The 18,403-nt window shown below is 40.7% G+C and overlaps 1 protein-coding gene across 2 annotated transcripts in view; it reads right to left on the reverse strand.

Moving 5' to 3' along the window:
- ppp1r16b (protein phosphatase 1, regulatory subunit 16B) overlaps positions 1 to 18,403 on the reverse strand; it is an 85,454-nt gene that overhangs the window by 4,513 nt on the left and 62,538 nt on the right. For both annotated transcript variants that reach the window (XM_084542805.1, XM_084542804.1), the window contains exons 4-10: positions 14,497 to 14,642; positions 12,799 to 12,902; positions 6,609 to 6,733; positions 1,289 to 1,414; positions 1,129 to 1,204; positions 624 to 753; positions 152 to 311 (exon numbers count right to left, since the gene is read on the reverse strand). In XM_084542805.1, the coding sequence (XP_084398931.1) occupies positions 152 to 311; positions 624 to 753; positions 1,129 to 1,204; positions 1,289 to 1,414; positions 6,609 to 6,733; positions 12,799 to 12,902; positions 14,497 to 14,642 (867 nt within the window). The remainder of the gene's footprint in view (positions 1 to 151; positions 312 to 623; positions 754 to 1,128; positions 1,205 to 1,288; positions 1,415 to 6,608; positions 6,734 to 12,798; positions 12,903 to 14,496; positions 14,643 to 18,403) is intronic.

The following is an 18,403-nucleotide window of genomic DNA, read 5'->3' on the forward strand; positions in this document are numbered from 1 at the left end:
CCTGTGCTGAAAATATCTCAAAGCCATGTCATCTGACAATGTTTGTGCAGGGAGTTGAAAAATACCACTCGTAACTGTAAAAACTCTAATAAAGGTAATCTATTTACCAAATTAAGAAAAAACAACAAAGCGTAGTAATCAGAAAACTCACGTTAACCACTTGATTATTCTCCTGATCAGACTCCTTCTCCTTCTCCTTCTCCTTCTCCTCTTCCTCCTCCCTTCCTCCCCTCCACATGATGGCCTCTGTTTCGTACTCTTTACGGCACAAGTTGTGTCTGTCTGACATACTGGCTCGCCGCACCACTTTCCTGTGGACACAAGTGAAGCTTCCACTAAGACAAGGCAACAAGGAAAATAACCGACCACCAAACCTGAATGAAGCCTTTCTGAAATTACATACACTTTGGTAGAAAACATTTCAAGCTTTTAAGGAAAAATTGTAGAGGACAAACATCGCAAAAGCTTTCTGTACACTATACTGCTTGCTCTAAAAGATATGTATTAAATGTAATATAACTGTAGCTATTAGTACACTGCAGAGATATTTACTGTATATCCCGTCTCTCAGTAAAACACGCTTTGCAGTAGCTGTCATAACACCAGCAGGTGTCAGCACTTACCCACGGCTGCCTGTACTGGACGTCCGCCTGCACAGTGAGGTCTTGTGTTTGAGCTGTGACTTCATGATAATGTCGTGTTTGTGTTTCAGATCCAGCAGGATGGCTCTGAACTCCTCGTCCTCACAGAGATCTTAGAAGGAGACGGATAAAGGACGAGGTATGTCAGGAACTTTCAAGTGAAACCATGTATGCTGTGCTTGGCTACACTCTTAAAAGTTGTACTAGTCTCTGATATTAGCAGATGTTTTAATATACCTGCCCCCTTAGAATTCACCAGACAGTAATAATGATAAAAACCTAAACACTGGTTTAGTTATAGAATAGCAAAATTGGTTTAGTTTTCCCCTCTAGGAACATGTAAATCAGCTCCTAGTAGGAAACAAGCCTTGATGTAAAACTCGCTTTGACTGAACAAGCTGGAAATGAGACCCTGCAGAGATGAGACATTTGCCTTCTTACCCCCCACCAGGTATATTGATAAGAGGGTGCTGAGATATAAATATACCAATGGGAGTCTCGTCTAGGAAGGTCTTGGCATTGAGACTGGCTCCGTGAGACACCAACAGCTCTGCCACATGCATCTGAAACAACAACAGAGGTACATTTTTTTTATTTTTTTTGTCTGTGCATGTGTGCCTATCTGCTTCCTGCTGCGGTTACCTTACCTGACCCCAGCACGCTGCAGCATGAAGAGGCTGCCATCCATCTGAGTCTCTCAGGTCCATGCGAGCTCCCCCCTCCAGCAGCAGCTCTGCAGCCTGCACGTAGCCATTTGCTGCTGCGATGTGGAGCTGCAAGAGCAAGAGGAAGAGCACTGATGCGATTTTTCCAGTGGATTTGCTGTAGATTCAGTCTGTGCATAAAGTCAAGAGTGGATTTCGCACTAAAACCACAATGTAGATGCCAAAGAATGTGTCACTAACCTACAATTTCTGCCTTATAAGAAATATCACACTACATCTGCAAAAATCTACAAAATTCTGACGCTCGCTTGCTTCTACGTTTGCAGATGTAAGGAGGTCACTGAGCATCTTTAAGCTAATGGTTTGCCAAATCAGGCCCACAGCACTATAAAAAGACTGATGGGCAGCTAAAGCTAAAAACTGATCCAGCTTCTTTGAGACAGGCCAACACTGCAGGTCAGAATTCACTTGTACAGTATCAGGAAAACAGTCATATGCAACCACATGGAGAGGATCAACTCACACACTGACATAATTTCCATAATGTCAGGGTGTTAATTCTAGTCCTTGCCTTTTAAACCTCTCTGACCTGCCAGTAGACCGCTCAGTGAAAATTCATATTATACAGTCAAACGTTGTTCAAACCCACAGTTATTTATTTAAAAATTTTCCAAAGGGAACAACTATGTCATATGGTGTGCTTCATTTTAGACGCATCTATGATATTTTTCACTTGGGAGTTAGTGCTCAGAGTAAAAATCAGTAAATCATTAAAAAATAGCTGCAAATAATGACTATTTTCAATTATTTTGTGTAATAATTGTTATAAAATGGTGAAAAAATGCCAGTCTAAGTCTAATCGACTAACAGGCCAAAACCCAAAGTATTAATATTTCGCAAGACGTAAACAGTTAACATTGCTTTAAAATATAGATGTAAACAATTTGACATCCAAACTGCTTCTAATCTATCATATAGCAACTAAGAGTCTCAGCTTCACATCATATGTTTGATGAAAAAGCTGCGTAAGCCGATAGAAAATATGCAAATGTGTGATCCTATCAAAGAGAGGAATGGAAGAAGATTAAAAAAAATAAATAAATAAAGTAAAAATAAATACAGCTTCTGTTAAGCTGCAGGTTTTTGTTTAGTTTTCTTTGGACATTTTCTTTTCCTAACCTGCAAGTCTCCGAGACCCAACAAACATTGTGTGAAAGCGGTACTTGCCCTTCAGCCTGATGATTTCTTTTAAGGATTATTAAGTTGCTTTGTTGTTAACCTCAGACCCAACTCAAACTGTGGCTGTGACGATGAATAATATCATCCTCAAAACATGACAAGTAGCTTAACAAGGTTTTTTATTCTGCAGGAGATTGAGTTTGAGCGACTGCCGACGCTGACTGTCAGGATGAGAACATGATGTGCCCTGTGTTGTTACCGGAGGTAAGTGGGTTTATACTCTGGTGTTTGATTAACTTTATAACCAACACATTAGAATAACTAGAATATTTAGAAAAGCTGAACGTGATCGCTGAATCCAGGCTTGCTGGTCTTTAGAAAGTACTTGACATATTTGATGCTCTGAGGTGCTACAAAATGCAAATTGGGAGCAATTCCTTCCTGCCAAGTGTTAAGCAAGTGTTTCGCTTCCTCTATCCCTCTTGTGTATTTTACTTTCTATTATTTCTTTGCTTCCACTCTCCGCGTTTGATTGAACCGTCTGCGGGCACAAGGCGCTGCATGAACAAATCATTGTTCTCGCGCATCAAAACAAGGACACCAAATGCATTTCGCCGGAAAACAAAAGATTAACCTTACATAACTTCCTACCAGTTCCAGGTCTCTTCCACTCTTCTTTGCCTGCGATTTTAATAAGGCATGCTCTAGTTTGCTTCATCATGCTCGAATGAAGATTAACGGGGCGCATGAAGCCGAGGGACAAGCAGCTCAATCAGACAATCTGTAGTAAGACTTTAAAGCTTACTAGGATTATTTTGGGATACTACCATCCTCTAGCTATTTTCATCCAGTGATCCGTCTCTGTGTTTCCCCAGTGTGTATCCCTGATACATAATACAGGCTTCATTAAGGCATCTGACATTTGACGTGCTACTCAGGAAATTACACCATTATTTTGTGTGTGTTTGTGTGTGTGTGCCTTGCTTGACATTTTAATCATGGGTGCAGATCCCGGGGGGGATGGGGGGGACATGTACCCCCCAATTTGTGAAAAACATGAATTGTCCCCCCCAATAAAAATTATTCAAAATTGAACAAATGTATTTTCAGACTTCACATTCTTCACATTTTAGATTCACATCTAAAAAGAAATGATTGGTATGGTGCCATGGTATGAGTTGCATACCGACAAAAAACAAAAATCACTTTTGTGTCCCCCCCAATCCTGACATCGGATCTACACCCCTGATTTTAATGCTTCGCTGCACTGACGAAACAAGTTCACTTTATTAGTTAATACACAAACAGCTGACCAACGTCCACTATGAGTATATAAAGCTGAAGAAAACAGGCCTTCCTTTGTTTTCATTCTCATGCACAATTCAGCTCTGTCTGATAATGTAAAGAAGGAAATGACATCCATAGTAAATAACTCTGCTTGGTAATCAATTATGTAGTGGAAGGGGAATTGCTGTGGCCTGAAAGCCTATCATGCAGGCATCATTTAATCCACGAATGAGTTTTAAGTTAAAATGCTAAACTAGAAGTACTAGATTAAAGGCCAAAGAAAAAGAATGAGTCTTAATAAGGGATTTAAAACATGCAGTGTCTTGGCCTACTTAATAGAAAGGCAGAGACGAACTCTTCCAGAGTTTGACTTTAAATCTAATCTTTCATCAGTTCGTTTATTCTGCACTGAAATTCTGCTTTTATGATTCTTATTATGTGTAATTGTTTCCCTCCTAATGCATATTTAATTTATTTATTTATTTATTTTTATGACCGGAGGTATATTGAGCACTCACGTCAAGCGAACTCTTATATCTACAGAGCGTTTTAAATCATACAGCTGGTTTGCCTTTAAGAAGATTATAATGAGTGCTCTAAATGCCTGATTAGCTTGGAAGATTTTATAGCCTCATTAGAAAGCATTGCAGAGCACATAAGCTTTAAAAGGTGAATCCATAATAAAGACGCTCCGCTGAATATTTACACACAGTTTGCTTTTTCTTCTCGGTGCAGACCTTAGACGCCTGATAATCTGGCGAGAGTTTGCAGCACTTCACCCAGAACATGAGCAAACAGACCGAAGGTACGGTGGCGTTACTAATTTATAGCTGAGAGTTTAGCTTCACATTTTTCACTTTCTTATTGAACAAGCTCACGCTAACAAATGTATGTAGCACAGAAGACAATCGCATCCTCTCTTTTGTTACCCCAGCAAATCTGTTTTTTGCTTCAATAACCTGATAACACTGGCGGGAAGGATTCGGTGCGTGTCATTTATGTCAATTTGATTTTTATAGCCCAATATCACGGGCCATTTAGAGTGTAATGGTAATGCTTTTAAGACAAAGGCAACAGGTTTGAATTCTCTTGAAGATGTTTCACCACACGTCCAGGCGGCTTCTTACTTTATATACCTAGTCAAGAACAAATTTTTTCTATTATTCCTACAACACATAATTGCTTTATTAGCATTTTTCAAAAGTGCATTTTCAGTGGCATCTTTTTCAGTTGGATGTAATATATCTACAGAACAACAGAAGATGTTCAGATATAGGTTTAAAGCTCCACCCTTAAAGGTGCCATGTGTAAGAATTGAGGTAAAAATTCAAATTAGCTACACGCATCAAAAGAATGAGAAGAAATAAGGGCGATGATGCCATTAAAAAAATGACAAGGTATAGTGCTGCAGAGATATCAACCTGAATTAGCATGCTAAATTACTAGCTACAGCCCGACAGGTGTCGTAATACCAGTTTCGGCCATGGGAGGCGGTATGCGGGCAACATAACCGCCAGCCAAACTGCAATACACGAATAACTCGCACGGCTTGTGGGCGTACTTGAACCTGATGTCAATCGTGTGGAAAGTACAGCCCACTGCTAGGCCTACATTTCAGTTCAGGGAAGAGAGCGGAAGAATGGCTGAAGCCCTTGGCAAGAGACCCTTACCACCACCACAACCACCCGCTGCAGGGAAAAAAACGCGCTCAGAAGCACAAATAAAATCGGATAAAAAATAGGAACAGAACCCGAGTGAATATTGGCACTGCTTTCCATCACTGGAGACAACTGATGGACATGAAAGAAATGAGGTTCGACTCCGAACTTGCAACATTTCTTTTGGATTGGTAAGTAAGATGCTGTTAGTATCTCGCTAGAAGTTTGTTTGATATGTTTGTGTAGTTTTTCGGGAAGTTATAACATAAAAATGTTTCGAAGGCTGTTCGGTAAACGTGCTAATGTTAGCGATGGCTAACCGTAGCTGTTAGCGTTTGATAGTTCGCTCTACCCACAGATCCGATCCGGTTTTCACCTGTTAGGCTATCTACCAAGCTGATGCTAAAATGTAACATTAGCTAAGAAGCTTGAAATGTCTTTGATGATAATGAACCCCAAATGGACGCACGAAACTTAACGGAAAACATTGCAAGGTGTAATGAGACCGAATGTTTTTGGTGACTAATGATAACTTACTTAATTGCTAGAAGAGGTATTGCTAATGAAAATCAAACTTGATATACATAAAAGATCATTATAGGTCCCGTGAGAATCAGTAGTTTGGCTGGCGGTTATGTTGCCCGCATACCGCCTCCCATGGCCGAAACTGGTATTACGACACTTGGATATTTTTACCTCAATTCTTACTCATGGCACCTTTAACGTCTTTCCTCAGCTATACCCAAACTAATCCAAAAGAAACTTCTTGTAGTAACACTACACTCCTTGTAGCTGCTTTAAAGACACAATCTATTTCATTTTATGTAATGTGAAGCCATGACACGAAGGGGATCTAATGTTTGGAATCAACATATTGCAGTTGCATACAAATGTTTTTTTATTCTGCAGCTCGTTGCTGGAGCGATGCAGTTTACTCTTCTTATGTAAGCCCTAAACCTTTACATCACATTTATTGCTACTTTATGGAGTGTATATACATCCCATTTTTATGTTTTGGTGAAAGCACTTTTTGAACACACATTTGCGTTCCATCTGATATTTTGTCCTGTGGGAAATGTAGCTGAAATGATGAAGAAGCTTAAACATGAGAAAAAAAAAGTTTGTTTTAAATTGACTTTGGTGAAGAAAAAGCAAAAACAATCACAGGGGTTTCTCACCAGTGTGGCTCCCTGAGTGTCCTGCTGGTTGACCTCCTCTCCTTGTCTCAGCAGTTCCTGAATGTCTCCCAGCATCCTCCTCTCCGTTGACGCTCGCGTCTCGTTGATCATCTCCTGGGTGATGCCTGTCAATCACACACACGCAAGCAGAACCAGAGTTAATCACAGTTCCTCCCTGACAGCTTTAATATACGACCACAGCATGCTGACACGGCCAGTTTATCATCAGGAGGGACAGGGAAGCATCTCTGGCATGATGAAACTGGAACACAATGCCTGGATATAAATTCAAAAAGTAAACTGTATAGAGCAGAGTAGTACCTTTTCTGGATTGACAGCAACAACTTTTTGAAATTACACTGGATGTTTTCTAACAGACACGGTTCACAGACTACTAAAAAAAAAAAAAAAGCTGAGGTAGCATAGGAAAAATTTTCAAGGAAAGTAGGAAAAGTTCATGTGACAGCAGCAGACTCTACTTTTTGTCGTGTCGCACTGATAACAGTATAATGGCTACAACAAGGGCAAAACTCAAATCAAAACCTCGAGTCAATTAAAAGCAGAGTCTCAGATAATGGGTAGGGGCACGAGTGACACAAACAAATAAAAGCTGACCCCTAAATGCACGCCGGGAAAAACAAGGGTGGAGAAACTCATGATCCTCATGCCAGCTACTAATTTATTTTAAATTGGTAATTAGTACGACATTTATTTTCTCTCTCTCAGGGAGCCACATTTATTTTTCAACACTAGTTCTGGCTTACTCATCTAAAAAAACTATTGTCCTATTTCTGTCGCAATAGTGGATGTACACTCACTTGCCCAAAGATTAGGTACACTACTGAAAACGAATGCATTCTACTCAACAGTCCTGCACTAAATCTAAGCTTCATGACCGTTATACTGTAGTTTATCTTGAAATGGTTGAAACTAAAGCAGAAAAAATGTTTGTTATTTAGCCCGGTCCACTGACTAAAGTGGGGTTGTCAAAATAATAGAAACACGGTTGCATCAACGCTCTCTCATGTATTTCAAACAATGCTGAATACCATAACCTCCATGAAGCTAAGACGTAGTGCAGCGCTGTTGTTTTTATCCGGTCGACACTCAGCATCTACATTTAGATTTGAACATCTAAGAGGACACAAAATCATCGTTCTCTCTCTGGGTGGCAGCATATTTTACTTTGGTGCCGGCCCTCCTGACATCTTTTGGCAAAGAGGTTTGTGAAGTGTGGCTCATGTGGATTCTGTCTGTCACCACCGCTCTGAATTCCTCCTTTAATCCGTCCTCCTGCCGCCAGGTAGGACTCAATACTGTGACCGCCACACTTCAGTGAAGAAGTTATCCTTCCCACAGCTCAGAGGTAATGTACTGTGCTGTCCCGCAAATTGAAAGAACTGTCAGTTTAACAATAGTGGAAACAGCCTGTCAGTCAGAGCAGTGACTCTTATATTCTTGCGGGGCGTGACGGGCGTACGAGTGTACGCGCTGACTAAAAAGTACAACAAATCAGTCCAAACAAAAATTTCCCCTCTACACACACAAAAAAAATGTTTCCTTAAAACACAAACAGCTGAAAATAAAACTACCACTTTCTTTATTGTTGTAAAGGGAGCACGTTCCCCTGGGACCGGCCACTCTTACTAGAAATAAAATACAGAAGCAGACAGGCCTCATCTGACCGTGCATATCTTGTTGTCATGATTTCGGTGCCCTGTAACCTTCTTCGTGACACTCGGTTATAAATTGAGCGAGTAAAGGCGAAGGTAAATCCATCCACTTGAGCAGTTTATCAGCCTCCAGCACGCCGTTTTTAAGTCATTCACCTGGTTCAGTGTCACACTCTTGTTTTCAGCCGGGGCTCACATGTGTGACTGTCGGTGATTGTGAGGAAGGAAAAGGGTGAGCTGAATTTTGCAATCAGAGTCACAGCCGGAGGGTCTTTAAAGGCGCTGGAGTCGAGGAGATGACAGGCGCCATTTTGTTTACCTGCAGCGACAATTTTCTGTGGTTTCATTCAGATTTCATTCAGCCTCTCTGGTACTAATGTCACATATTTTTCTGGCCTCGTTTCGTATTTCGTCACATGAATAACCAGATAGGAGCAGAAACAGGAGTCTATGCATCAAAACTAGCTGGGGCCATCTTATCACACTGGAGGTCTGCTGTGACAACCTTGTAGTGTAGTTTTTAAGACTAAGTGACAGCTGTGATAGCTGCATGAAAGTGACTAAAAGCACAAGTGGATACACTGCACTTAACTTCACTCTCATATTTACATATTTAGAGGTTTCTCTTGGAATATTTATTAATTCTTTAGGTGGAGCTGATTGACAGTCGTTCCAGTAGCTCCAGGAACGGCCACGATAAAATAACCATGAGCTGTAACCCAGAATAAGACTATATCTAATTATTAATGTTATTTCTGATCTAATGAATATTTTTATGTCTAAAATGCCCTTCACTGTCTGTCAAGACTCAAATGTGTTGAACTCAAACTAAGAAAAGTCTCGCATTTTGACATTAATGAGAGGAAATGAAAATGTTAAACCGATCAGAGAAGAATTAGAATCACTGTCAAAAAACGTTTGTTTGTTGGACTTGTACGTTGAAAACAGTGTGCGGCACAATGTGATTGAACAACTATGTGTCCTTAAAAATGACAGAAGACATGTTGCTGTGAACGAACTCTTATTATAAAGCTGTGGCTTTAGCATCCTGAAATGGTTTACACTGTTTAAAACAGCTTTTTTCACACTAGGTTTTCAGAATGAAACCTAGTGTCAGAATGAAACCTAGTGCCACTGAAAATACAACGGTCAGTTTCAAGCGGCTGACTAGACTTTGTCCTCAGCTTTGAGTTTGACTGGGCATAAAAACCACTGCATTAGCAGAGTGAGTTGTGCAGCCAATTTTTCATGCCACACTCCATTTCTGCCCTTCAGTGTCAGGTAGACAGATCTCCTGCTCATCACTGCGGCTCATCACAGATGAAATGGGCTCTACGGGGGAGGATCAAGGAAGAGTCAGATCAGTCGATTCTGCATATCAAATGCTGTGTGTGCTGTGTGTGTTAGAGAGAGACTGCCAGTGTGCCCTGCAGTGTCTCTGGAGAGAGAAGTCTTATCCACCAGTGCAGTCCTGAGAACATTTCAGGAGCAATTAGCAGCACTGCGCTCCCTTTGATCAGCTTAATAATCATTCTTCTCACCTACTGTACCGCTATCTGCATTCTGCAGCTCCACAGATCCCATTGAAAGCTGAGAGCCTTATTTCCAAGTCTGTTTTGCCTCTCAAAGCCCCCACCCTCTGTCTCTGTATGCGTTTCCAATATTTCCTCACATCCAGGAGACAACCCACACAATGTGTTGTCACATGCCCTTTTTGTACTGTTAAAACTGACAAAACTATTAACCCTGCACTTGTTTACAATGCAGTACTTGTCATAAGAGAGCTTTTCTGACCTTTAATTGTCTAGGGAAATATGACTGAGCACTCAGGATGCCCTCCAGCACCACCCTGCTTCCACGCAGTCTTCTGCTGTTTACCACCGAGCAGCTCCACTGATGCATCTGGGATTTAGTGGTAGCCTGAAGGGCACCTTCACCAAGGAACACCTCACAGCTTTTTCTGGTTTGATGCTACTTTTTATGCATGCACACACGTTAACTCAGCAGCAACCAAAGGGCTCACACAGTGTGAGCACAAGAATAGCCAAATAGTTAGGTTAACTAGTATCCTGTCCTGAAATAAACCCTTTCTACAGTTAGCTACCAAAGTTAATCTGGAGCTAATGTCTGTAAGTGTGCGAGGTGATTTGTGTTGTTTGTGAGTCATGATTTATTGAATCTCAGCAGAGGTGGAAAAAGAAAACCTAGCATGGTCTGGTTAGTTGGTCTGGAGTCGCTCCGTTGGGGACTGATTATGCTCCTGCAAATATCTGGCCAATCAAAACGTTTGCGCAGGTTTTATGTGGTGAGGACAGAAGCGTAATAGCAACATATTCATTCATTCAAGCACTGTGGAGTTGAATTCGTTCACAAAAAATAGATCTATTCATGCAGAGGTATTTTCTTTCTCTGTATCGGTTGAAAAACGCCTCACAATGAAATCAACAGGCTAGCTGGCAACTGCCAAGAGTAAGTCCAGCACACAATCTGAAAAACAGCTTACTGTTTACACTGCATTTTTTATTTTTTATTTTTTCAGATCTATTTTTTTCAGATCGGTTTCAATCATTTTGTCAAACTTTCTGCCAAAATGGAAATATGTAATCCCCAAAACATCAACCTATTCTTTTAAACCCTGCAGCCAGATTTTGGTGCTTTACTGCCAGCTGTGTGCACTCATACCAGCCTGTAAATAAAAGTGTTTTGTTAAAACAAAACATTGTCAAGAGGTTGTGTTAGGGTTGATTTTACTCCAGTGTGAATAAAGTTGTCACCTTGACTCTCCTCGTTTGAGTGTTTCTTCGTATTGCACAAACACAGACCTAAATGCAAACACTTCTAAAACACGTTCCCTTCCGTCACGTTCCCTGATGTGTATGCATGCGTATTTCAGCGCCGATCTCCCTCCTTGAACTCTTTCTCACTCGTGTCAAACAGACAAACTGAGCCGTCTGCAGCTGTTTACCGTGACACGGTATGAATATACAGTATCCTAATCTGCATCCCGTCGAGAAATAGGGAGCTGTGAATATCTCGGAGCTACCCGGAGTGTCAATCCTAAAACTGAGCGGGACACTAAGTGCTTTCTGAGGTCACAACTTCGCTGCCATCTTCTTCGGCAATCTGTTCCTGCTGGCGGCTGCAAAGTGAGTTTTACGTCTTCCTCATCTGATGTGTGTGTGTAAATGAATGCTAGATCCCAGCTCTCCAAACACTTTAGAGTTTATGGATCCATCCGCAATCTATTGCAACTTATCCATAAATTTATAATCACCAATCAATCTTATGCAGACACAGGAAGAAGTGTATAATGGGTGGTGACTTTCCAAAAACCAAGCAAAAGTGTGAGCAAAAGTGTAAAGAGCTAATCAAACCATCAAATGTTTATCTGCTCTAAAAGCTGCAATTGTAAACATTTTAATTTGCCTACTACCTAAAGTTTCTTTAAAAGAAAGGAGCATATAATTGACTACCTACATTATTTAGCAGTCCTACTGGAAAAAGAAAAAGAAACAAACAAACAAAAGCCCACACATAGATAGTGTGAGTGCCTCTCTGAAAAAAAAAAAAAAAAAGGATATCTGGCTTTGAAAATACAGACAAGCAACAAGGCAGTGTGAGAATGACGTCGTATTGTGACACATAAAGCCGACATCAAAGAAAACCGGCAGCAACGGAAGCAGACTCTGACTTCGACTGTGTCTGGGCTAAAACTTGATCTTGAACACACCGCAAAAGACCAGATATGCAAACCGTCCATCAGAGCTGGCCTCTGTAGCATCGTACCGAACAGTTGGTCTTGATGTGACAATGCTCACGTAATGAAATGTTCCCATTAGGGAAAAGTGAAAAATGAGAGGAGGCTTCTGTGTGCCCTCAGGACTTTGTCATTTGCTTGCGTTTGTCACGTCCATTTCTCTTCTTGTGCACTGGTTTGCTGAGCTGAACGACAGAGCAGTGATCTTTCTCATGGAAGACGTCCAACGCTGATTCAACGAGCACAACCGGCTGAAAAAATAACCAGGGGCTGCACACATCGCGAAAATTAGAGCCACAGTTGCGCAACGAGCGCCGGCTTGACCCATGTCATGACCCTTACAGTTTTCCTTATCATACTGGTTGTACTATAGCTTACTAGTGTAGATCTACACTGCAACAGAGCCTAGCAAATAGACTGAGATGCAGTTGTTTTAAAGGCAAAGGTGTTTGTCTGTCATGGCCAGTATAGCTCTCAAAAACATATAACAACAATGATTGTTAAAAATCCTGTGCTGGCAGTGGAGAAATTTAGATGTAATGGATATAAATATTGAAGAAACTAGAGAGTGCAGTTTGTGCAACTTAATTATTTCTGTGCATGGAGAAATAATAATCTTAATCAATCAATCTGCAGATACTGTGAGACTGATATTCAACATATTCAAGGAAGCACAGATATATTATTATCAGCAGAGAGTTTAACTTTTCTGTGCATGGCCCCAGGTGTCCGCAGGTTTGGCTTCTCATAAAACATTTACCTCTGTTGGCCATGGCGGTCTCAATGATGTCCAGCGTTGGGTCGTCCTCACACAGGTCGTAGGGCATGTTCCCGTCAGAGTTGACCGCCAGCAGGTCTGCGCCGCTGTGGGAGACGAGCAGATGAATAATTAAAGAAATCCGTACCATCCATTTTAATAATGATGAAAAGCTCTTGATAGCCACAGCTGTTATCCCGATGTGTTCATCATTGTAAAGCAGGCCCGTACGTCATGTTCGGATCAGTGGAGAGACAGAAGATAACGCAGAAAGCTGCTGATCTATAACTCAAAGACTTGGACGGGGATAACGGCAAAATAAATCACAGTTTAAGCACTAATTGATGATGCTCATTAAATCCCTTCAGAAGAAGTTGGCTTGCATGTTTTAGCCGTTTTTATTTTGTAACTTCACTGTGGATAATGAGTCCAACTGTCAACATGAGTGGTTTGACAAGTCCAGCGTGTCAACAGATGGCAGCAGTGTGTCTGTGTAGTGTGTGTGTGTGTGTGTTTCTAGTTACAGCATGTGGGTTTTGATTCAACCGTACACGTCCACGTCTAGAAACAAAATGGTAGTGAACACATACACCATGTTAATCTGTCTGCATTGCCACTTGGATCCTTTATTAGGATGTAATCAAATCCTAACAAAACCCAGCGTAATTAAATCCCAATTAAACATATCCACAACGTGTGAGCTCACACTGAACTCACGTGTCATTTAATGATGTATATATAACACTTTTTGCCGCGGTACGTTGTATTGAATTATTAAAAACCTTTGTATAAAGACAGATAATCAGTCTAATCTGTCATCACGTGTCCTACGGCTGGACATAATTAAATATCATCCATGACTGACTTTCAGAGGGATCACATCTCGTTATCGTTTTACCAAATTTGCTTACGGAAAAGATATAATATGTGATTCTGCCTGCATTTACTACATCATGACCCACATACTGATCCTCAAACATGTGCCTAAACTTTATGCTATGATGCTGATTTCACCCATCTCTTGTTTTGGTTTTAGCCCTTTGTTTCCTCACACAGCTGCAAAGAAGTGGAGGACAGAGCTATTTCTGTCATGCCTTCAACCTATTTTCCAGTCCTTGTTTTGTTTTTTGTTTTTTTAATTCTTTTATTTTCCTGCTGGGTGCATTACCATCAGTTTTTGTGACTCCAGTTTGTAGCCCCAGTTGTTGTTTTTGGAGCAGAAAGACCTCTCTTCTCTTTCCCAGAATTCTGTCAGAAAATAAATTCACACTCCTACAAATTGGGACAGTGGTCACACCTTAATATTTGTCTTTATGATGATAATTTGCTGCTTAATTTCAGATTATAAACCTGCCCATCTATCAAGTGTACTGATAGATATTGATATGAGCTTCATGCAGAATGTGTTTATTAAAAAACTTAACCTCAGCATGGAAAGACTGCACCATTGATTGATTGAATTGTTTTTGAACTATTTTCCAACTTGTAAAAACTTAGCAAACTCGTTATCAGCGCAGTTGCTCTTCTTCATTGCATTCATGACCTTTTACAGCGAGAGTTGGCGCCATCACTCATTTTTTCCCTGAAGCTTATCAAGTGAAATATTATATTTCCTAACAACATACCGACACAACTATATTCTTGTACGTGTAAACGATGCAATTGATGTACGGTGGTCTTTCTTTTGTCTGCACGACTTACTGTGAGATGAGTATCTTGACGAGTCCTGCATGGCCACAGGTAGCAGCAGCGTGCAGCGGCGTCCATAACTCGTTGTCCTGAGCGTTGACGGTGGCTCCTCGGCCCAGCAGGATCTTCACCATCTCCTCATAGTTGTCTATACAACACTTTATGGACAGAGGGAGAGGGGGAAAGATTAGATTTGGTTGAGCTTGGATACACACAGTAATACTTAATAACCCTGGAATGGAGACAGACGATGGAGGGAGAACTGGCAGGAGGATGATAGGAGGGAGACACTTTGAAAGGTGTTCCACAAACTGTGCAACTACAGTCGCTGATGTTTTAAAAAGAGAGAAAAAAAAAGCTGATGATACTGTTTATTCTCGTTTTGAGAAATGTTACATAAATGTTTGTTTGGAGAAATGTTCCTGTATGCTTCTTGAAAGGGATAATTCATACTGCGTGCTGCACCGACGCTGTACGCTCCAGCGCCTTTATCGGTACAAGAAACGAATGAAAGGAGACTCATTTGTCACCAGACAGCACAGACGAACCGGACGTCCATAAAGAAGCCGAGCCGCATCTCTTCTGAAGTCTTGTAACAGCATATTGTGTAGCGCAAACATGGGAGCACATTTAGTCAATTTGGACACAGTCATTCTGACATCTCAGCCATTGTGTGGGCTGTTCCCTGGATCTGAGACAAAACTGCAAATGCACAAATAATTCACGCCCCCCACGGAGACAAAGGCGGAAAGGGACAGAAAGTATTTTCCTAGTTAAACTGGGAGTGATTATAGGGTGGAGAGGAGGGAGAGTTTTCCATGAAAACTATCCTTAAATCTGCCTGCAGTTTTCTCCATCAGGGCTAATTGGTGTGGCAGAGCCATGCCGTTGAACAAAGACAAAGAAGGAACAACAAAGAGAGAGAGAAATATCGCAAAGTGCAAGACAGGAAGAATGGGATTACTTCGTCCCAGTAGAGGGGGTCAGATAAAATCAGGAAACTGAAAGATTCAGAGCAAATTCTCCGGGGATATCTGCCAAAGCCTCTTTTATTATTTGTGCTGGTTTGACTCTGCTTCATGTCATCTTTAATCACTCCAGTCTACAGTCTATCAAAGCAAAAATAATTTAAATAAATCCCTTTTTTACCCAGAACCACCTGCTTTTACCAAAGAACTCCTCCACTCTTCAGAGAAGCCGCTGTAGTGTTGTAATTTCTCCCCTCTGCGTTTTGAAATGAAAGGAAACATCTGTCACGGTGAAAAACAAACTCTCCTGACAAAATGATTGCTTCTAATCCCATTACGAAGCCTGGATGTATTTTTACTATAGATATGAACTAAAGAAAAAAGAGAGATAAAAACAAATAAAGACACCACGGAATAAAAGAGCCACATAAATGCTTATTTTTAAAACCACTCATCCGGCTAAGACTTCCAGGAAGCAGCAGCAGCCCATCCCGGCATGCATTGTGAATGAGGCAGTGTACACCCTATAACAGAGTGAACACAAAAGCCTCTGATTGTTTTCACTTTCCGAATCCCTGATAGCCAACCAAGAAATTATCAAAGCCTCTAGCAGAACTTCTGTGTCATTATAGTCCAATTTAAATTCTGGTGAAAATTAGTCAAGATGTTGGATTAAGTCTTTATCCTAGCTTCTCATCCCCTGTGTCTACCTATATGCAGTTTGCCAAACTTTTTAAAGGGACATTAATTTTCATTCTAGAGACTGAATTTGAACGTTCAAATGGGTATCTTGAAGATTTGTAGTTCAAAAGAGACTGATTTAGCAACGATGTCTTGCAGAACGAACTGCCTGTCTGTGGCAACAAATTAATGCTAATGTAATTCCTATATATAGATATATATATATATCTAAATATATGTCAGATTGCTGCAAATGCAAGCCAAACATTTCCTTCTGCTGCAGCTTCACATGAAAAAGGTGACTTTTATATTGAAGTAGACACAAGAAATGCAGTTTGTCTGTCAGTGAGCTTAGAAGTAACTCATAGCGGTCGCTCAACAAAAATACATCTACAAAACAAAACCATGATAATTTTTTGTCGTTTCTTGTGGTTCAGTTTCAAATACAGTACTGCAAGTAGTAATGGAACCAGAAGGAGCAGCCACAGTGAGCTGTTAGTTGAAGAGCTGCACGCCTCCAATTTCTCAGCAAGACAACCGTGTCAGACTTAAATCAGACCACAGTTGGTTATACAATGATGGAAAAAGGACAATTGTTGTGTGACCTCTTTATTCAGATGAGAGTGTTTTGTTTTGTTGATGCCGGAATTGTGACCTGGATTTGTTGTAACTTCTAAGTAAAGGTGCCGCTAAGTCAGCCAAGAGTGAAATGTCTGTGGCTGCATATCTCTGGGTAGCAATATGTTGATCAGACAAAACAAGACATCACCAACTGGGTGATTTTGAAGGGCAGATGTTATTTTTAACACAATTTTTAGTCAAAATATTATAAATATTCATTTATAAAGAAAATGTCCGCTGTATATATCAAGCTTTTGGAGTTAAGTACACCACCAGTGTATCATCATCATAAGTCTGTGCAATAAAATAAAACAAGGAGACAACATATCAACGCCAACACATTTCTCCTTCTTTTTCAGCTCAATATCAAATACTTGTTCATTGCAGACGTTGCTCTCATCTCTTGAATGACAGAAAGAACTTCCCAGCTTTCCTACTTTTCAAATCGCTGTACCTGAGGTGCAGAGAAAAGACAAGTCTTTGTATTTCATGGATTTACACAGACGATGAGCTTGAGCGCAACATCTGAGAGAAGTGGCGACAGCAAGCCCAGACACTAATACGCAGCGAGAACAAACGGTAATATAAACAGAATGGAAATATTGTGGGAGGGCGACTGATTAGAAGACACGCGAAAGTCGCTTTGTTGAAAGCAAACAACTGCAGACTCAATTCGTCAACTTCCTGTGAGCCTCATTAACATTTAGTTCCTGCTTTCAAGTGATTTTAGAGCAATTAACAGCCTAATCCTTGAAAAATGCAGTTCAATATTCTAGCAAATATACATTTCTGACAATAAATACCCTTGTTAGTGTTAACTATTTTTTGTCAAGTGTAATTAAGTCATACATGTACGTGTACGGCACATCCTCTCACACTTTAAGACACAACCTCAGTCTCTATTCGCCGTCACCTGTGCTGCGACTCTGATTGTGCCCTCTTGCTCTCTGATAAAACTTTAAACAATAAAACTATTAGATCGTCGTAAGGAGAAACATGAGTGCGGTGGAGAAGTTCTCGGATTTATATACAGCAAGAGAGGAAATGAAATTACTGAGCAGATACAGATGATAGATAGCAGGAAGACAGATAAGAGGTGAAACAGATGCACTGAAAAACGCTGACTGACGTGCTGACAAACACATCCTGTGTGTAACAGCTTAGTTGAGGTGAAGAATGTAAAGTTTCACTGGAAGTTTGTTTTTCTTCCGCTTTATTCCAAAAGTCTTGCATCTGTGAGGCAATTTAACTTTGACGTCAAAGTGCATTAAAAATAAAAGTGGCCACGGAGAGACAGCTGATACTTGGTTATAAACTGTGACAGCATCAAATCTGCGGACAACTCTAATGTGTGGGTATGAGGATTAGTTTGACAAATAAAATAGCAGTTAGAAACCTCAAAACGGGCCATGACAGCTGGGTTTGTTCCACACATTTCAATTTTTCCGTTATTAAAAGAGGTCTGATGCCTGAGTGGGAAATAAAAACCCAGTGACCATCAGAGCTATGTGGGATGGTTTGGGAACGAAGGCGTCATCTTCTTGTGCCTTAGCCCAAAATAAATGTAGCCAAGAAGCTTGCTGTCAGTCAACGTAAACAAATAGCAACTCAAACCTTTTTCATTTCAGTCAACAGGACAAATGACCACT

This window comes from Chelon labrosus (assembly GCF_963514085.1).
Source record: "Chelon labrosus genome assembly, chromosome: 4".
Taxonomy (NCBI): domain Eukaryota; kingdom Metazoa; phylum Chordata; class Actinopteri; order Mugiliformes; family Mugilidae; genus Chelon; species Chelon labrosus.